General features: G+C 55.6%; 1 protein-coding gene across 3 annotated transcripts in view; it reads right to left on the bottom strand.

The window, feature by feature from the left end:
- STX1A (syntaxin 1A) overlaps positions 1 to 21,641 on the bottom strand; it is a 97,217-nt gene that overhangs the window by 68,394 nt on the left and 7,182 nt on the right. For 2 of the 3 annotated variants that reach the window (XM_054209020.1, XM_054209019.1), the window contains exons 2-3: positions 11,182 to 11,259; positions 9,897 to 9,996 (exon numbers count right to left, since the gene is read on the bottom strand). In XM_054209020.1, coding sequence (XP_054064995.1) covers positions 9,897 to 9,996; positions 11,182 to 11,259 — 178 coding nt within the window. Of the gene's footprint in view, positions 1 to 9,896; positions 9,997 to 11,181; positions 11,284 to 21,641 lie in introns of those variants that run through there. The other variant, XM_054209021.1, reaches the window with a different exon arrangement.

The raw sequence follows: 21,641 nt of genomic DNA on the forward strand, positions 1-21,641 counted from the left end.
GCTCGAGACGTGGGCCCATGTGAACCTCATGAGGTTCAATCAGGGTCCTGCACTTGGGTCAGGGCAATCAACACAGGTTGGGAACTGAGAGCAGCCCTGCCAAGAAGGGCTTGAGCATACTGGTGGGTGAAAAGCTGGCCATGACCCGGCAATGTGCACTCACAGCTCAGAAACCCCCCACAGCCTGGGCTGCATCCCCAGCAGCGTGGGCAGCAGGGCGAAGGGGGGGATTCTGCCCCTCTGCTCCGCTCTGTGAGACCCCCTGCAGTGCTGCCTCCAGCTCTGGAGCACCAACAGCAGAAGGACACAGAGCTGTTGGAGCAGGGCCAGAGGAGGCCCTGGAGATGCTGGGAGGGCTGGAGCCCCTCTGCTGTGAGGACAGGCTGAGAGAGCTGGGGGGTTCAGCCTGGAGAAGAGAAGGCTCCGGGGAGACCCTACTGCAGCCACTCAATACTTAAAGGGGGCTTATAGGAAAGATGGGGACAAACTTTTTCGCGGGGCCTGTCGCGGTAGGACAGGAGGTAATGGTTTCAAACTAAAAGAGGGGAGATTTAGGCTAGATATTAGAAAGAAATGTTTTGCAATGAAGGCGGTGAGACACTGGCCCAGGTTGCCCAGAGATGTGGTCGATGCCCCATCCCTGGAAACATTCCAGGCCAGGTTGTACAGGGATTTGAGTAACCTGATCTAGTTGAAGATGTCCCTGCTCATGGCGGGGGGGTGGACTAGATGGCCTTTAAAGGTCCCTTCCAACCCAAACCATTCTATGATTCTATGAAGACACACAAAGCCAAGAAGCCACAGGAGCCCTCCTGAGCTACGACAGCTGCAGCAAGGACAGGCTTCTGCTCCACAAGTCACCTCCTCGTTGCCCATCATGCAATGGGCTCTGAGGTGCCATGGGGTGCACAGCCCAAAGGAGATCAAGTTTTTCAGCAAAAGCTGCACCTTGTGGCAGCGACAATACGTCTTCCAGGAGTGCCGTTAACTATTTGGTCTAAATTAAGCCCAAAATAATTACACAGCAGCTGGTTTTTATTCTTTTTTTACGTTGCCATGAATCAGACTACAGTTAATTGGTATTTACTCTGCATTCACTCAGTGTCGCACATCACCCAGCGCTGTTCAGGATGGCAGAGCAGACAATCGGTGCCGGCGATCCTAAAGCGTGCAGGGGGGAGTGCACAGCTGCTGCATGCTCCAAGGGAATCTCACCCGGACCAACACGTGGCACATCAAAGGGACACAAAAGAAAAAGCCACGCGGGCATGTGGGAGAGAGGACAGAGATATCCCAGGCATCCTTGCTGTGGTGTTGGGATGATGCACAGCAAGTCCGTGAGTCCTATTCCTGTGGGCAGCACCCAAGGGCTGGCAGCGGGTCCCACTATGCCAGGCACAACGCAGCAGCAGGAGCCTCACGCAGGTCCATTAGGAGTGGTGGCAGTGACCAGGGAAGGCGAGGACCAGTGTGAGCACCCCTGCACCCACACCATGAGGATCCCTGCACCCGCACTAGCCCCTGCCCCGCCTGCGCCCCACGACACCCACTGAGTTGGTGCCAGGAGCTGGTTTGGCACTCAAGGGAGGCGTTTTGCCAGCTTGTTCCCCAGCTTCTGGAGACACTGGGGAGGGCTGGGCTGTCTACTCCCTGGGCAGCCATATCCACAACCCAATGTACAGCTGCGCCTCTCGTTCACGGGCAGAGGTGCCACCACGACCCACCGACCCCCGCTCTGTCCATCTCCTTCAAACACTCATCGCCTGCATGTGCCCGGGCCCAGTGCCCACCAGTTCGCCATGGGAAGCCCTGGCCCATCCCACACAGGCAGACCCCCAACTTCCATGGGAGTAGCAACACAACAAGGTAAGAGAAGAGCAACCCAGTACAAAAAAGCTCAAGAAATGCTGATCAGCAGACAGCGCCCTCCAAAAACCCTAATGACCTCATGCCCCGGGGTACCCTAGCCCTTCAGAACCGGAGCTGGGGCAGGTGACAGGGATAAGGCAGGCAGGGACTGCATGAAACCCTTGCAAAATGACTGAGCTGCTGCATGGGCCTGCCAGGATTAAGCCAGAAGGGCAAACAGCTATTTAAGCTACATATGTTTGCTCTTGGGATGATGTTGGTATGTAAATCGATCATAAATAGACTCCGGCTGGAAATGAGAAGATGGTTCCTGACCACTGGAGATTAAGCCCTAAAGCAGCCCTTCAACAAGAATTACCGGGAGGAGAAGCAAAACTCGCTCAAGATGGAGCTGGAGAAATGTACAAAAGGGTGATGAAAAGCGTCTCTCTGTGACACAGACAGGACGCAGCCACCCAAGGCAGCCCCTGAGCACAGCATGGCATTGCTGTAACAACCACAGGCATCAGCAGCGCAGCTCCGCTTGGCATGCACAAGCCAAGGTGTCGATCCACTCTGCAGGAGCTCCTGCGCCTCCCCGGTGGGCAGAGGAACCCCCATCCCTGCACCAAGCACTCCTTCAGCTTCTCCGTCTCACGCCAGGCTTGCTACGGTGGGGGAGCTGGCAGAGCCATGGGGCCATCCCCGGCCACAGCTGCACCAAGCATCGGGTGCAAAGACAGGCGGAGAACACCTTCCCTTAGGGACCTGCCTGGAGGATGAAGAGGAGCAGGACACAGGAATGCAGGATGCTGAGAGCCAGGCCAGCAGACGGCACCTCCTTCCCACCGTCCCCATGAGCGCCCACGCCTGATGCCACTGCCAGCACAAAGCAGCACACCTTTGCCACAACACGGCTTCTCATTTCAGCATCAACTCATCTGCCTCGAAGATGCGGCAGGAGAAAGGCGAGCAGCAGACGGACCGCTCCCAGTGCTGGAGGCAGGACGGACCATGACAGGGGAGGAAGACGGGGCTCCCCCTGCCCACAAAAGCAGGGCCCAGTGAAGCACACGCTCCCTGGGACCTGCAGCGAGCAGGCACCACACCACACCCTGCCAACCCCAGTGGGGCTGAAGAACCACGTCTGTTGGTGGGGACCTCACCATCTACCAGCTCCATTGGTGTCTTCCCCACCCCCAGACCTGCTCTGGGAGGTGTGGTGAGCAACCAGACCCTGTCCCACCTCCCTGGGCCGCTCGTGATTTTATGTCCATCAAATCCACTCCACGCCTTGCCATATAACTAGGCCAAGTGCAAGGTCCTGCGCTTGGGTCAAGGCAACCCCCAGTACCAGGAGGGACGGAGGGACAGAGAGAGGGACAGACGGATGGAGGAAGAGAGGGAGGGAGGGAAGGAGGCACCCCCACCGGGTGCCAAAATAAGCCCAGGCAGCAGCAGCAATGTGGATCTGAGAACAGTCTGTGCAGCCAGAAGAGTGATCAGAAGAGGGATGAGTCCTTCTGTGCAGCATGGATCCAGCCCAGCACCTCCGCCCCGCACCGGGCAGGTGGGTAAATGCAGGTCTCCCATAGACACCTGGACCTCTCCTTCTTCTGCAACAGCAGAGCACATGCAGGAGAGCACCAAGGGCTTACATCCACCTAAGCACACAGCCATTTAAGACACAGGTTACAGTAGGACTGTACCTGTGGAATCTCTCTCTTTCACCAAGAGACCCTGAAAAAGCAGCAAACAATTCAGCCAGCAGACACTGTACATCCATGCACCCAGCTCCACTCAGTGCTCCAACGGCACCTCCAACCACTGTTCATCCATTTTCCAAACTGCCAGCCCAGCTCTGCCCTGATCTTCCAAAGCCCCACTCCAAGATCCTCCAGCTCTAGGAGGGACTTGCCGGTGGTGTTCAAGGAGTTTGTATCTCCTGACAGAGGAGCTGCACCTCACCAAACTGAGCTGTGCCACGCACAGCGCATTTCCCTCCAGACAAGAACGAGAAGTCTGTGTCTTTCTTCTGATGTCCTGAAGGACGACTCCCCATCACCTTTGTAGCGGAGGTTTCACAAGATGCTGAAGTGCTCAGAGATCACGAAGAAATAACTGAGGGGCTGTTCCAGAAGGGACAAGCAGCACCCCAAATGCCCCGCAGGTTTGGGCCCTCCAAAAAGCAACCTCTTGCCTTGATTGTCACCACAGGTGTCATTCGCTTGTTAAATTGTCATTCACATGTTAAAAAGCAAAACCAGTGAGAACACACCAAGACCAGCCTCTCACCGATGACATTTTAGTGCCCCTTGGCTGCATCCCCCTCTCATGCCTCATAGAAACATTGCTTCTTAATTTCCAAATTAAGCTCAATAAATTCACTTCCATGGATTACAAGCCTTTGCATTAATTACCAGGTTCTCCGTGGGGCTCGGGAGCACAGGGAGGCAGTGGGGGGGCTGCCGGGCACCATGACAGCACCCACTGTCCCCCACTGCACTGCCTTCACCCCCGCGGGGCCCTGCACCGCCTCCACCCCACCAAAGCACAGGACTGAGCTCCAGCCAAGGCTAATCCCATCATTGGTTGAACTTCTGCCACATTTTGTGCATCTCACCAGGGGTTGAAGGAGCAGACAGACATGGAGCGATTCAGCTCTGGGTCTGAGTGAGTCGCTGGGAAATGGAAAAGCTACAAGTGGTACATCATCAGTTACCACAGAATGGTTTGGGGTGGAATGGACCTTTAAAGATCACAGAATCATAGAATGTGTTGGGTTGGAAGGGACCTCTGAAGGCCATCTAGTTCAACCCCCCTGCAGTCAGCAGGGACATCTTCAACTAGATCAGGTTGCTCAGAGCCTCATCCAGCCCGGCCTTGAATCTCTCCAGGGATGGGGCCTCCACCGCCTCTCTGGGCAACCTGGGCCAGTGTCTCACCACCCTCAGCGTAAAGAACTTCTTCCTAATGGCTAATCTCAACCTGCCCTGCTCTAGTTTAAACCATTGCCCCTCGTGCTATGGCTCCATGCCCTTGCAAACAGCCCCTCCACAGCTTTCCTGTAGGCCCCCTTCAGGGACTGGAAGGGGCTAGAAGGTCTCCCCAGAGCCTTCTCTTCTCCAGGCTGAACCCCCCTCAGCTCTCTCAGCCTGTCCTCACAGCAGAGGGGCTCCAGTCCTCGGATCATCTTCGTGGCCTCCTCTGGCCCCGCTCCAACGGGTCCATGTCCTTGTGCTGAGGGCTCCAGGGCTGAACACAGTACTCCAGGTGGGGTCTCACCAGAGCAGAGTAGAGGGGCAGAATCACCTCTCTGGATCTGCTGGCCACGCTTCTTTTGATGCAGCCCAGGATGCGATTGGCCTTCTGGGCTGCAAGCACGCATTGTTGACTCATGTCCAGCTTTTCATCCACCTGTGCCCCCAAGTCCTTTTCCGCAGGGCTGCTCTCTATCACCTCATCCCCCAGCCTGGATGGATAACGAGGGTTGTCCCCACCCAAGTGTAGGACCTTGCACTTGGCCTTGTTGAACTTCATAAGGTTTGCTCGGGTCCACCTCTCTAGCTCGTCCAGGTCTCTCTGGATGACATCCCGTCCCTCTGGCACATTGACCGCACTACTCAGCTTGGTGTCATCAGCAAACTTGCTGAGGGTGCACTTGATTCCACTGTCTATGTCATCGATGAAGATATTGAACAGCACCGGTCCCAGTATGGATCCCTGAGAGACACCTCTTGTCACCCCTCTCCACCTGGACATTGAGCCATTGACCACTACCCTCTCAATGCAATCATTCAGCCAGTTCCTTATCCACCGAACAGTCCACCCACCAAATCTCTATCTCTCCAGCTTAGAGAGAAGGATGTTGTGGGGCACCATGTCAAAGGCCTTGCAGAAGTCCAGACAGATGATATCCGTTGCTCTTCCTTTGTCCACTGATGCAGTCACTCCATTGTAGAAAGCCACCAGGTTGGTCAGGCAGGACTCACCCCTGGTGAAGCCATGCTGGCTGTCTCGAATCACCTCCATGTCCTCCATGTGCCTTAGCATAGATTCTAGGAGGATCTGTTCCATGATCTTCCCAGGCACAGAGGTGAGGCTGACAGGGCGGCAGTTCCCAGGGTCCTCCTTTCTACCCTTTTTAAAAATGGGTGCGATGTTTCCCTTTTTCCAGTCACCGGGGTCTTCACCTGACTGCCATGACTTTTCAGATATCAGGGAACGTGGCTGGGCAACTACATCAGCCAGTTCCCTCAGGACTCTGGGGTGCATCTCATCAGGTCCCATAGACATGTGTATGTTCAGGTTCCTCAGGTGGTCACGAACCTTGTCTTCACTTACAGTGGGAGGGACTTTGTCCTGCAGGTCCCCATCTTGCGGTCCTTCAACCCGGGAGGCGTGAGGAGAGAGGATGGCAGTGAAGACCAAGGCAAAAAAGTTGTTGAGAACCTCAGCCTTCTCCTCGTCTGTCGTTACCAGTTTGCCATTCTTGCTCATCAGGGAGGGCACGCTTTCTTTAACCTCCCTTTTCTGGTTGACGTACCTGTAGAAGCCCTTCTTGTTATTCTCAGCATCCCTTGCCAAGTTCAGCTCTAGCCGTGCCTTGGCCTTCCTAACCTCATCCCTACATACCCGGGCAGCATGCCCATACTCTTCCCAGGACACCTGATTCTGCTTGAACTGCCTGTGCAGTTCCTTCTTGCCTTTTAGTTTGACCAGCAGGTCCCAGCTCAGCCATGTCGGTCTCTTCCCTTTCTTGCTTGATTTCTTACACCTGGGGATCGAGAGCTCTTGTGCTCTATGGAAAGCGTCCTTGAAGATCTGCCAGCTCTGTTCTGCCCCCTTGTCCCTGAGGACCGTTTCCCAGGGGCTCCTATCCTGAGTTATCCCAAGAGCTTACCCGCGGTCCCATGAGATGGCACATGTCCTGCTCTTACAAGGCCACATTGAGTTTAATGCCTCTCTAGATCATCTAAGCAGACCCCTGCAGCTATGTCCAAGGCTGTCTCCCGTCCTGAGGACCATTTCCAACACCCCACCCCCAGGTACTAAGGGACAGAAGGGAGCAGCGCTCAGGTACAGTGGACGTCCTACTCCAGTGATGCTGGCACATGGGTGCTGCTCTAGGAACATGGCTCAGCTGACACCACCCCACCAGCAGCCCCAGCACACAGCAACCTGGGGGAGCTGGAGGCTGGTCAGAGACACCATGCAGCATCCACTCAGCTGGGAGGAGCCAGCTGTGGTGAAGCAGCTCTTGCTGATTTGTGGTGATGCATGCAAGGTGTGAGCCCACGTGAACCTCATGAAGTTCAACCAGGCCAAGTGCAAGGTCCTGCACCTGGATCAGGGCAATCCCCAGTACCAGCACAGACTGGGGGATGGGGGATGGATGGAGGGATAAATGGATGGAGGGATGGATGGATGGATGCAGGGATGGAGAGCACCCTTCAGAGAAGGACTAGGAGATACTGGTGGGTGACAAATGGGACATCAGCCGCCAATGTGCACTTGCGGCCCAGAAAGCCAAGCGTCTCCTGGGCTGCATCCCCAGCAGCGTGGCCAGCAGGGACAGGGAGGGGATGCTCCCCCTCTGCTCCGCTCTCCTCACACCCCCCGCAAGCCTCCACCTCTGGGCTCCCCACCACAACGCAGACATGGACCTGGCAGAGACGCCCCACAGGAGGCCACCAACATGCTCCCACGGCTGGAACACCTCTGCTCTGGAGAAAGCCTGAGAGAGTTGGGCTTCTGCAGCCTGGAGAAGACACGGCTCCAGGGAGACCTTCCTGCGGCCACTCAGGACTTCAAGGGGCTTCTAGGAAAGAGGGAGAGAGACTTTTGACCAGGGCCTGCAGCCACAGGACAAGGGGCAGTGGTTCTGAACTGAACGGGGCTGGGGTTAGGTTGGACATAAGGAAGAAACGTCATACCATGAGGGTGGTGGGACCCTGGCCCAGGTTGCCCAGAGAAGCTGTGGCTGCCCCATCCCTGGAGGGGTTCAAGGCCAGGTTGGACAGGGCTTGGAGCAACCTGGGCTGGTCGGAGCTGTCCCTGCCCGGGGCAGGGGGTGGCACTGGGTGATCTTGAAGGTCCCTTCCAACCCAAACCCCTCTGTGATTCTGTGAGTCTATCGACCACTGAGTACCTGATCAGCCCCACGACACCTCCTGGACACACCACAATATTACAAAACACTAATTTCTCAACAGGGTGCAGCCTCTTCTTTCACTGCCCAAACAGTTTTTGGCATTATAAACCGAATTTTCTACACCACCAAATGAAGGTAACATTGTAAAACAAAACCAGAAGCACTCCCAATGTCCTGGATGCTTCTGGAAGTCACGTCAATGTCACGCTATCGTGGTTGCTGCACATCTCAGACTTTTAAATAGATTATTTTGCTTTTAGGCCATGAGCGCCCTTTGCAGCCTGAGCTGTGGCTCAGCTCCGAGCGGACACCGTGTCCATGCAGGCTGTATGAGCCCAGCAGCCAGAAGCAAAGCAATGACAGCTCTTCCCTGAAAACACCCAAACAGAGACACTGCAAAATCTTACAGCGCGAGCGCAGACCAAAAGAGCCTGGAGGATGATTGAGCAACAGTCTGAGACACGTGAATTCCCTTGAGAAAATCCCTTGCTTCCAGACTCAGACAAGTGAACTTGAGCTGAGGAGCAGCTGCCAGGAGAGGGGAGTGTGAGACAATTTAGGAAGGAACAGGTTCTTTCAAGCAATTAGCAATACCTATTGATTTGATGTAGGGCTGGACCTCTAGAAGCAATTCACAGCTGGACACGAGCAGACGTGGAATTGCACTCGGCCAATGAAGAGAAGTAGACGGGAGGAGGGTGGATGGCAAGACAGAGACTTAGTCTCAGCTTTCCAACTTCCTAATCACACCTTTGAGCCAGGGCCATTGCAGCCTGGAGGGCACAAGTGGTGTTCAGCTCCTCGGCAGCCACCCACTGGCCCATCAAAGCAACACCTTTCCCAAGGACAAGGGCTACCAGCAGCCCAGAGCCACCCTGCATGGTCACCCCTGCAACCACCGGCCCTGCGACCACCAGCACCACAGGGAATGTGGGCAAAGGAGAGCCCACGTGGGCTTATGGCAAGACCAAAGGACAGCAGACCTTGAAATGATGTCCCTCAGCAGGTGAGCCAGTCCAGGTAAGCAGCTTCGCTCAGCTGTGCTCGCCCTTGCTCTCCCTCGCACAGCTCAGCATCTCGGTCCCACCTGCTCCCCAATGAGGGGTTTGCAGACACCAAAGCTGGAAAGCCTCTGCCCTAAGGAAGCCCAGCTGGCCCCACCAGCCCCAGGTGCTCTGCCAGTGCCAGCTCCTCCAGCTCCCCAGGGAGAGGCACTGCTTGCACCTGAGGACAGGGGATCCCATCGCCCACGGCTCTAACTCAGCCAGATCCTGCAGACTCCCAAATGTTGCCACCTCTTGGGTGCTGCTATACTTAACTTCTGTGCCTGGCCACAAACCTCTTCTCAGGAACACAAGACTGGGGAAGAAAACAGCAATACATCAGTAAGGTCCAGAAAGGACAGACTCTTTGGCCAGCCAGCAACAAAATGTCCTTCAGGACAGAGGGCGCACCACAACAAGTGCACATCGCGGGCTCAAAAGAAGAGCTGCACCAAGGAGGCAGTAGGGGCCGAGCAGGCACTGCTCAGCCTGTTCTGCAAGTGCTGCCTCATCCGTGTATACAAGACAACAGCCAACCAACATAAAACCAGCCATTTGCTCTTTTCAGCCTCCACGTTGCCCCATCCTTCAGGAATTCCACTCCAGCAGCCTCGCTGGACCCTCACCACCTCTCAAGGTCAGAAAGCCATCAGCCATCCCTCCCTCTCCTTCCCACAGAAGTCCCAGCCCTCCCTCACGCCAGCCATCAGCCACCCTGGTGGCTTGTGGCTTTCCAGCCACAGCCACCTGAAGACAAGAGGACTTCTGTTGGACTCCGACCACCCCGCAAGCGGCCCAGCCCAGCGCAGCCAGGTGCCCACAGGGATGCGAGCAGATGACGGCTCACTCACTCTCATCGGGGTTGGGCGAAGCAAGGATGGCACTGTGCTTCCTCTTCACTTCCTCCACATTCTCCGAAATTTTATCGATGAACCCTCGAATTTCTTCCACCTGTGGGGATGGACAACAAGACAGGTCTCCTGTGAGAGGCCCGGACTTTTGGAAAGGGAGGGATTATTAAACCCTATCCCAAAGCAACCACGACACATCTGAACCACAGCAAACGTCCTCCTGGACAAATATTTCCCATCTGGATCCTGAAACCATAGGACCACCATGAAATCAGACCTTCCACATCACAGCTGACAGCTTTGCAGTCACAGCAATGTAATACAGACTCTGCATCCTGCATCCTTTGTGATACACTGGGAAACATTTGAGCTTTATTGAAATTAGCATTAGACCTACGGATTCCCAGATTCTGCACATCCAGCAAGGTTGCACGTCCAATTGCTGCCGTTGCTGAAGCCAGGCTTGGTCCTGGCTCAGTCCGCCATGGCTCTTTGCTCCAGCAGCTGAGAAGCCCAGTTTGACCCTCACCCATAGACCAGGGAAGCCAAATTTGCCAGCAAATGGGTGCTGGCATCTTCCTCGCACTCCTGTGCTACAAGGAGACACGCTGGCGTCACCGAGAGGGGGAACCTCGGCTCGCGTCCTCTGCCTGCTGGGCTGCCCACCCTCTAGCTCTGTCTTCTCTTTCGACTCACACCACCGCTCTGCTCATCTTCCTCCATCTGCATGTCAGATTTTTTTCATTCCCCACTCCATTGCCTGCACGGATACATTTTAACACCCCCTACACACATGCCATGCTCAGGGTGTGCTAAAAATCCGCATGCAGATCTTACAGCCACCCACATGCCAGAAGACAACCTCTTGTTCGGTAACGAGAGGCACAAAATTAAATCAGTCCCATGCAGAAACTGCTACTCTGCAGAGGTGCTTTCAGGAGAGGTTTGAGAGCCAGTCCGCTTTAGTATCAGGCTGCAAGGCTCACCTGCTCCATTTCTGGAGGAGGAGGTGGCACAGCAAAACACCCACAGGGCCAGGTAAGCCCACGACAGCCTCAGGTCTGCGTAGAAGCCTTTTTCCTGCTAATGAGCACTCTGAGCACAACCCTCGAGGACCCCAAGCATCAGCTGAGCAGCGTTAGCTGGGGCAGCACCTCCATGCCCACCTCCACCGCTGCTCCCTGCCTGCAGTGGGAGCCCGTGCCACAGCGCCGCAGCCCGCTCCGGTGCCAAGAGACAGCTCTGAACTGGCTTTAAAGCTGCACTGGGGAAACAAAACTCCCACCTGCTCAAAGAACTCATCCATGAAGCGGTCCCGGTCCACACTGACGGTGACTTCATCATCATCGTCGCTGTCCTTCGCCTGCAAGGACACAGAGAGAGGCATCAACAAGTGCTTCCTGCAAAGTTTGTGGCTCCATTTCAGGAGCTCCTCAAGGGCATCTTCCCCTTCTCCTTTGCTCACTTGCTCCCAGGAGCTGGGGCAAACGCCAGCCAGAGCGTGGGATGCCCCCGGCGCTGCCGCACCAGAGCACTACGGACACCAAGAGAGCAGCGGACGGCCAGTTCCAGCAAAAAAGGCATAACGCAAAACGCCACCGCAGCCAGCTGCCACACTGCGTGGCCTCCCCTGGCGAGCACAGAACAAGACTAACGATACCTACGCATTTACAGAGAGATGGAGGGGGCAACTTAATGAGCCACACGGAGCTGTGCTTGTGCACAAAGGCCGAGCAAACAGCCAGGAGGGGAAAGCACGAGGGATGCTGCGGAGTGCAGGAAAGATGGGAGAAAACAGAAAACACAATGGAACTAGTAAAGCCACAGCAGGCAAATGAGGGGTTGTCCTTGTCTGCAGTATCGTGTGTGTCATTGTCACCAGAGATGAAAACACCTCCCGCCCCAGTGAGGCAGAGGACGCGAGCTCGCAGGGGAATGAAAACTTACAGTCCTCTGTATAAGGAGACATTTAAAAGCTTATTATCTAAAGCAGGTACATGATGGAGGGAAATGGAAAATTAATGGGGTGGAAACGTTTCTTCTTACTCCGTCTTCACTAGAGACAAGGAGCCGGTAAGATGGAGAAGATTTACGAGAGAGGACTGTCTCTGCGCATCTTGTAATTGCCCCACACGTTGCAGATGGTTACACGTCCCCCCGCAGGCCTTTCACACTTTGCAGACCTAGCCAATGCAGTCTCCAGAGAGATACCTCTTACCTTGAAATAAGTCAGATGAAACACCTATCCTTCCCCCTAAAATTGGCTTTTCAACCTAGGGTGACTGATTTGGGTGAAGTCACCCAGAGGAGACCTCAGCTTTCAGCCCTGCCACCGCCTGTGGCACCCTTCGCTTTGGCAAGCGCTTCACAAATGGCTTATCCAAAGATCTCAAGATAGGAGAGCTATCATGATTCAAGAGAAAACAAAGAAGAAACATTCCCTGAAGCCAGGAATTCAGAATTTGTCCATGTGGGCCACGGCCAGGCCCCCACACCAGGACCCAGCTGGCAGGAGCCACCCGCACAGTGAGACCGGGGCACGGCGGGAGCCGCCAGCCTGGGAACAGGTCAATGCATTTAGATTTTGATGGAGCTGGGCGAGATCAACCTGTGGATAAGCACCCAGAGCTTTCTCCTGCTTTGACTTGGATCTCTTCCCTGTGTTGCTGAAAATACACCATTGTGCTGGGAGCATGGATGGGGAGAGGGGTCAGTGGTCCCCTGCCTGCACAGGCATAGAATCATGGAATAGTTTGGGTTGGAAGGGACCTTTAAAGGTCTCTAGTCCAACCCCGCTGCCATGAGCAGTGACATCTTCAACTCGATCAGGTTACTCAGAGCCCCGTCCAACCCGGCCTTGAATGTGTCCAGGCATTGACCACCTCTCTGGGCAACCTGGGCCAGGGGCTCACCAACCCCACAGTCAAGAATTTCTTCCTTATATCTCGACGAATCTTCCCTCTTTTAGTTTAAAACCATTACCCTTTGTCTTATCGCTACAGGCCCTGCGAAAAATTTTTGTCACCATATTTTCTGGAGCCCCTTTAGGGACTGGAACGGGCTGGAAGGTCTCCCCGGAGCCTTCTCTTCTCCAGGCTGAACCCCCCAGCTCTCTCAGCCTGTCCTCACAGCAGAGGGGCTCCAGCAATCCCAGCATCTCCGGGGCCTCCTCTGGCCCCTCTCCAACAGCTCCGTGTCCTTCTGCTGTCGGTGCCCCAGAGCTGGAGGCAGCACTGCGGGGGGGTCTCACAGAGCGGAGCAGAGGGGCAGAATCCCCCCGTCACCCTGCTGCCCACGCTGCTGGGGATGCAGCCCAGGCTGCGGGGGGTTTCTGGGCTGCCAGCGCACATGGCTGTACCTGTCTGGACTTGTGGAGAGCTCTGCACGCTCCCTGCAGATCGCCCTGTCCTTTGTGACAGGCAGGACTCAGCTTCTTTCCTGAAGCTTTTTGTTTCCAAAGTTCGTCAGTTTGCTCTCACACTGGGGAGTGGAGGCAGGTCCCTGCCAGCGGTCACAGCCCAGCACCAAGAGCTGGAGCATGAATCAGGCTCAGTGCAGAGCTGGATGCACAGCCCCAGCCAGCAGCACCCGCACAGCCCTGCAGCCAGGGCAGGATTTGGCCATGGGCTCCATTACACCCCTCCTGCACCCCAACACCACCAGGCAGCCAGGCTGGAGGGACCTGTGCCCTCTCCACCTACCGTCCCCTACCATTGCAGCTCCAGCCTCACTCAAAACCTGCCTTAGCAAAGCAACATCTGTCACCCTCGAGTCCCAGCTCCGCTGCCAACGTCTCATTCATTCGGCCTGTGAACGAGCCCTGCTTCACCAGCACAGCCGCCGCCAGCTGCAAGCAAAGGTCCGTCTGGGGTCCACAAACGGACACAGAGCAATGCCTACGCCCTCTCCACCACCGCCAGAGCACCGCTGGCACACGTGAGCAGGAGCTCTCGCCACCGAGGAGGCCAAAAAGCATTATCTCCTAAAGCTAGGACGGACGTCTGCATGGATGAATGTTTCCTTAGTGGATGTAGCTACCAGCATTTCAGTCATAACTCCTGGACCGAGGGACGTTTGGCCAGCGCATGCAAATGGGCACAGTTTCTGCCCGCCTTGTGCCAGCGTTACCCCAAATGGCACGAGCAGTCAGAAACTCCCACTTACAGTACCCCTGCCGAGGATCTCAGAAACACGTAATGCCAACAGATCCTGGGGACACACATCGCAAGTGACGGAAGATGCAGCTGCCAACGCAAACGCTGCCCCAGACATACACACCCCCAGGTCATGGCATCCTCCTTCCCACCACCCTGACCAGCCTCTCCGGGCCAGTGACAGGGACGTCCCCGACAGCCCCCGCCACCAGCAGTCTCCACACATGGGCTTTCAGCTGTGGGGTGCCATCATTAGCTCAGTGCAGCTGTTAGGCTGCTGGATGGTGGGCTGCATTTCAGGGAGAATTCTCAGAGGAAATGGGGCTGTTATTCCAGCTGACCTCCTGCACCCACTGTACCACTCCTTCTCCGTGCTCCTTCCAGCTCTGCCAACTCCAGCTCTGTGCCACAAAGTCTGGCCTTGGGCACCAGCCCATCTCCTGACCCATCCCCAGCACCTGCCACAGCGTGGCTTGTCTCCATGTCTCATGGGACGCAGCCCAGGACGTGGTCCTGTCCAGAGGTTTCTGCCACAGTGCAGGGGGCAGATGGTAGCTCTGCCATGGCACGTGTGTCCAGCCTGCCACCCCCGTGCCACCTCGGCACACAGCCAACAGGACGGCCATCCACGGGAAGGGGTCAAAGGAGAGGGGGCTGAGAGCACCCTGCAGAGAAGGACTAGGAGATACTGGTGGGTGACAAATGGGACATCAGCCGCCAATGTGCACTTGCAGCCCAGAAAGCCAAGCGTCTCCTGGGCTGCATCCCCAGCAGCATGGCCAGCAGGGACAGGGAGGGGATGCTCCCCCTCTGCTCCGCTCTCCTCACACCCCCCGCAAGCCTCCACCTCTGGGCTCCCCACCACAACGCAGACATGGACCTGGCAGAGACGCCCCACAGGAGGCCACCAACATGCTCCCACGGCTGGAACACCTCTGCTCTGGAGAAAGCCTGAGAGAGTTGGGCTTCTGCAGCCTGGAGAAGACACGGCTCCAGGGAGACCTTCCTGCGGCCACTCAGGACTTAAGGAGGCTTCTAGGAAAGAGGGAGAGAGACTTTTGACCAGGGCCTGCAGCCACAGGACAAGGGGCAGTGGTTTTGAACTGAACGGGGCTGGGGTTAGGTCGGACATAAGGAAGAAACGTCATACCATGAGGGTGGTGGGACCCTGGCCCAGGTTGCCCAGAGAAGCTGTGGCTGCCCCATCCCTGGAGGGGTTCAAGGCCAGGTTGGACGGGGCTTGGAGCAACATTGGCTGGTGGGAGGTGTCCCTGCCCAGGGCAGGGGGTGGCACTGGATGATCTTTGAAGGTCCCTTCCAACGCAAAGCACTCTGTGATCATATGAAAGCCCCCTCCCAGGTAAGCAGGATGGGAAACACCAGCGAGCCTCTGCAGCCGTGCACAGGAAAATGCACCTCCATCACCCATCCAGCTTTTATTGCCTTCATTCTGGCAGGATCTTAATTTGCAGGAATTTTTAGCCTATGTGGAAAGCATTCCCCATCATTCATTTTAAACTCTGGCTTTTGCTGTGACCATGCAGACCAGAGATTACTGGCAGCCAAGGAAAGGCAGCAGGTCAGCATGCTGCCCATCTCCTTGTCACTTCTTGTCCTTCCCTTCCACCTCCGAAACGGTCCTGGCTCATTGCATGCACGATGCCACGTCGCTGCTTTGTCCCATCCTGCTGCCCACTGGTCCCACCCATTTGTTAGACCCAGAAATCCCGGAGGAAGCCACCCACTGTTCAGGGAGAGGGTTTCTGCCAAAGCCATATGCAAGTCTTGTTGGAGGCACTTCTATTTTCAAGGCAGCTCACCCCCCAGGCACCGCAGAGCGCTAATGCACAGGCAGGGCGATGGTTATTTAGGGCAGGCACTGAACATAGCGCTGCCCTGCTGCGTGCGGGGAGAGCGGCACAAAAACCCGGCCGGGAGCCCTGCGAAAAGGAAATTACATGGATGGATCCTGCTGGTCGGGAGGGCACGTCTTGCTCTGGGCTGTATAAGGGCACCATCTGTCTAACGCACGTCACTGGAAATACCCTCTGTGCCACGCCACCTCCGACACACAGCGTCAGGCTGATCGCCCGACAACCCCGCACGAGGGAGGCAGCAGCGGCGTTAGCCACAGGGCTAATGAGGACTCAGTGGGGAGGAGATGCCACTGGGCAGGCACAGCTCCCTGGGATGCAAGGTGCTGAAGGATCACCTGCTCCCGGCACTTCTCTCCATCCCGGGGCTCGGTCCAGGAACGCTGCTGGCCCGCGCAGGCACCCTCAGCCCAGGCTTGCAGCATCTTCCCATGCACCACTGCCAAAGTAAAAACCAAACCAAAACACTTCTCCTAAGGAAATCTAAAGTGTCCACCCAGCCGACAGCGTTTTGGCTTCACGCATCCCAGCTGTGAGCATCCCAGGTTTTCAAAGCCACATGGAAAGCTCCAGTCTAGGTCAAAGCTCCCTGCTGGTGCTACTCAACACCAGCAGCAAATAATTCACAGCCTTCAAAGGCCCAGGCTTGCTTGCCAGTGACAGGCAAGGGTCGGGTACTCCCAAACGCCACGCAAGCATGTGGGCACACAATCCTCCCAGTGCTCCTCAGCTGCTGAACCAGCCAGCCATCCATCTCCACATCCGCTGGGCACCCCTGACATGTCCCAACCTCAGGGGCAGAGGACAGAGAGCCACAGCAAAGTGCTGCAAGTCTAAGTGCCGGAGGTGAGACTAGCTCTAAAAACAGCTTACAGTAGGCGACGAGCCCAAGTTAATTAACACAACCAGCTCCGCAGCCTTGGCAGGTCACTGGCATTGCCCGCTTTATGCATACAGATGCCGCATGAAGTGCTGACGGCTGACGGCATCCCTGGCACGAGGAGTGGGTGCTCTGCCCCCGGCACATCCAGAGCAGGAGGGGTTTGATCAACCTCCCTCGACACCTGCTTTGGCTTTGGGCACTTTCAGGCAGCACCGGGGGTGCTTTCACCCCCTGCACAGGGTAGGTGAAGATAACCCCTCTTCCGTAGGGTTTTTTATTTCTCCAGCCTGCTGGAGGCCAAGCAGCGGGCAGCGCGGCAAGCAGCGGGGACGGCTCTGGGAGCTGCTGCTTCCGGCGCTGATGAGTGTGGGGAGCGGGATGGAGAGGGCAGGTCAGCCCAAGCTCCTCCAGCATCTTTTGGGGCCTTGTTTTAAACCTGCCCCTCCTCAAGGGCCAAAATCACAAAAGGAGGGAGAGCTGAGCTGCGATAACCTCCCCAGCAAAGTGGAGCAGCGGATGGTGAGACAGTCCAGAGCCCTGGGGCATCCCAGCTCTATGGGTTTGCCAACACGCACACTGCTAATAAATTCATTGTCCAGCAGGTTACAACCCTCCTGTTCAAACCAGCCCCGTTCCCTCCATAGGTGCTTTCTGGAAGATGGCAGAGGAGCACAAACTAACCAAAAAGACTCAAAACCTGCTCTCCCCCGAAAAGCAAGAGGCAGCAGGCAGAGCGAGCTGCAGCAGGGCGTAACGAGGTCTCTGTTATCTCAGCAGTGGCTACGCACAGGCTTCAGCTCCTGCTCTCCTCTGTTAGCGTTGCAGATGAATTTGACCATGTCCGGGTTCATGTGTGGAGCCACACCAGGACAAAGGAGCAACGGGCTTGGCTGCCTCTGGGCACCTCTGCAGCCCAGGGGACGGCGCCGACCCCCCCAGCTCATCCCCCCGCCAAGCCCTGCCAGCGGCGCTCACCCCTCTCCTAGGGGACACCCGCGCTGCAGAAGCAGGCAGCAGGCAGCGAGCCCTAGCCCTGCCTCCAGCCACCACGCCATGCCCACCGGAGATAAGGCAAGCTTCCCAAAAGCACAGCGAAATGGAAAAGCCGCAACAGCTGCTGCCCCCCTTTCAGAGACTATTAAGTTAAGCAAAAAAAGGCCTCGTCCCTAAGAGATGAAGGATGCTGCTCACTGGCTTCGCTTCCAGGCTGAATCTGTTGGGGTTTTTTTTATTTACTGGACACCTCCACACTGATCTGCCCAGCCTAAGAAATTTCAGCCATCTGGGCTTGACTTTCTTTGCAGAACAACGTCCCTTTCTGCACCAAAACCTGCAGGGCACCAATGCCCTGCAACATGCACGCACAGCACAGAGCTGCTCAGCAGGGGATGCTCTCCGAGCAGCAGTGGGTCGTGACCGAGACTGTGTCCACGCACAGAGCGGCACGCAAGGGTCCAACAGTAGCAGCCTTGTTGCCCGGGTTCCAGTCCACGAGCCGGGGCCCGTGCAGCTGGCACCCAAGAGCTCCTGCGGCAGCTCACTCCCCACAGCTCCGGTGCACGCCTGCACATGTCGCTGAGAAGAAGGACGAGGTCAGAATAACTCAGCAGTGAGCAGCACTGAGATCTCTTCTCAGCCATCTTAAAAAGCCTACAGGACACGCATTAAGATGTACGGATGCCCAGATCCCTGGAAAAATCCCAGCCCAACTCCGCGATGCTCAGCAGCAGAAGAAGAGCAGCTCGCTGTGGCTCTGCTGCCGAAGCTTCACCTGAACAAGGTCCAAAGCACCCACAGGCCTCCCACCCACCAAACTACCACCACCCTCAGCCCGGGAGGCTGCATTGAGCCTTTGCACCTTAGGGTTTGCTTTAGCATTTTGCGGCAGCCAAACCAACTCTTTCCTCAGGAGCCCAGAGGCAGAAGTCCTCCTCCAGAGGGTTTTCAGGGAGGTGGTGTCAAGGCTGAGGACGAAGACAGACAGAGGGTCTGCTCCTGGGAGAGAGCCCTGGAGAGCTGAACCACCTAAGACGACGACTTAAATTACCTACAGCCTCAGCCTGAGCAGATTTTACAGACTATATACACAGAACAGCTATGCACCATAAAAAACCGAGCATTTTATAGCACACAGGCCTCAACTCAGCTATGCCCGATTCCAGTATTCAGCAAAACCAGCCCATACTTCCCACTAGCAACTTTTTGATGATGAAATGTTGAAGGCACAAATGACTTCAGCATTCAGCAACATCTGCATGACTCAGTGCGCGTTTCCAATTTCCGACACGAGCAATACAAGGGAGAACAAAATTTCCAAGAGTTTTGTCCTTCAGTGTTGGCTTTCATTGCTGCAGAATTACATTACCGGCCTTTGTCACGAAGCCCAACACTTTTATTAGAGCCGTGGTCACCTCTTAAGCTCCGTTTTAGAAGCAGGCATGTAAAATTTCACTGAGCTATTAAGAACAAACGTTGGAGGTGACAGAGGTGTCACCAGTCCTGCAGAGGGCAAGAAGTTGAGCTCACCAACCTCCTCCTGTAGCTTTAGAACACGGACAGTACTATGGTCTACTGGAAAGGCATCAATATTTTACAGTCAGTAATTTACAAATTTGCAATGATGGTAAAGAATTATTTGCATAACAGCAGACAGACTAAATTCATCTGAAATTAATTCCTTCACATCCTTTTGATGGTGGCACCATCCTTGGTACGGCTTCTGCGCAGACCAGAGCTTCACATGGGCAGAACAAGCACCTGCAGTCACAGCACTTGTCTCTCCTCTCCACCTCGTCGCACATTGGCCAGGGTCAGAACTCGGAGAAGTTTCTGCCAGGATCACCACCACGTGTTGGTATCTACACAAATTGGCTCTACAATCGACACCAACCCCTGGCGATGCCCACCAGCGACTGCGAGGTCTGTACTGGGAAGCTGCTGGCAACAAGAGAAGGAAAGCCTCAGGCAGAGGAGGTGACGCAGCGGCACCACAGCTCCCATGGCCCGTGTCACCAGTGGAGGATCAACACATGAAAATCAAGGCAGTCCACAAAACATTTATCCTTCAAATCAGACTGCACCGGCTACAAACGGACACTCATGGAACATGTTGGTTTGGAAGGGAGCGTCGAAGATCGTGCAGTCCAATCCCCCCTGCCATGGGCAGGGACATCTTCCACTAGACCAAACTGCACAAATGGTCATGAATGCTCAAACGTGGGAATGACATTTCTTTGGTGCTCGTGCCTAGACCATATAAAGGAGCCTTAGCACGACCCAGGTGAGACACTGACCCTCCCAGAAAGCAAACATCTTCTGGAAAACCAAAACAAACAGTCGTTTCGTACACCACAAAGCCGAAGACAGGACTTGATGGAAGATCTGAAAGCAATGGCAGGTAAAAAGGAAGACTTAATACTAAAATATCCACAGCAGACGTTACAGCAGAAGTACTGCACGATGGGAAGTCTCAACAAGGCTGCGAAACAGGCCAAGGAGGCTGTGCGTAACAGCGAGGTCTCAAACGCAGGCCTGACATCTCAATAGCCTGACATCTCCGTGCTGCTGCAGTGGAAGGATTTCCCGTTCTCCTCCAGATGCCCCCAAGGACGGGATTCGACCAGCAGTCAGCAGATGTCCCGGGCTCCGCTCACTACTTCTAAGGCTTCTGCAAAAGTTAACGGAGGAGGAGACCCTCCTGCCAGAGGAGGGTGGCTGCACGGGGGTATCTCCTGCATCTCCACTAGAAATACTCAAGAGTATCACACTGAAGAAGGTTGAAAGTTACTTCAGGACATCTCTCACGTGTGACCTGAGCACTTAGGATCTGCTTGCATTCAAGGCAGGTGAAAAGCAAATGAAACATCTATTTACAAAACTCAAACTAGTCAGCATGGGTACGCAGCTCAAGAAAAGGTGAGCAACAAAAGTAGAATGGATTCACGGTGGGTTTCTTATCACAGCCCACATTCAAGGATGCTTGGTCAAGCCAGTCACCTAGAGCGGCTTGCACAGGGTCAGCATCAGTCCTGCAGATCTGAGGCAAAGAAACTGTCTTCCTGACATGACCTGCCAGCTTTCAAATACAGTAGTGTGGGGCAGGTAATGGAGAAGTGCAGTAGAGAAGGGTCATGCCTATGGCCTTCTACAGGAACGGAAGCAGGGTGCCTCTGGATCTACACCATCACCTCCCAAATATCACCAGCATCACATAAAAAGACATATGGGCTGCATCCCCAGCAGCGTGGCCAGCAGGGACAGGGAGGGGATGCTCCCCCTCTGCTCCGCTCTCCTCACACCCCCCGCAAGCCTCCACCTCTGGGCTCCCCACCACAACGCAGACATGGACCTGGCAGAGACGCCCCACAGGAGGCCACCAACATGCTCCCACAGCTGGAACACCTCTGCTCTGGAGAAAGCCTGAGAGAGTTCAGCTTCTGCAGCCTGGAGAAGACACGGCTCCAGGGAGACCTTCCTGCGGCCGCTCAGGACTTCAAGGGGCTTCTAGGAAAGAGGGAGAGAGACTTTTGACCAGGGCCTGCAGCCACAGGACAAGGAGCAGTGGTTTTGAACTGAACGGGGCTGGGGTTAGGTCAGACATAAGGAAGAAACGTCATACCATGAGGGTGGTGGGACCCTGGCCCAGGTTGCCCAGAGAAGCTGTGGCTGCCCCATCCCTGGAGGGGTTCAAGGCCAGGTTGGACAGGGCTTGGAGCAACCTGGGCTGGTGGGAGGTGTCCCTGCCCAGGGCAGGGGGTGACACTGGATTGGCTTTGAAGGTTCCTTCCAACCCAAACCTGTGAGCCCATGACACACCACACGCCCATCCTCTGCT

This window comes from Rissa tridactyla, chromosome 7, assembly GCF_028500815.1.
Source record: "Rissa tridactyla isolate bRisTri1 chromosome 7, bRisTri1.patW.cur.20221130, whole genome shotgun sequence".
Classification (NCBI taxonomy): Eukaryota; Metazoa; Chordata; class Aves; order Charadriiformes; family Laridae; genus Rissa; species Rissa tridactyla.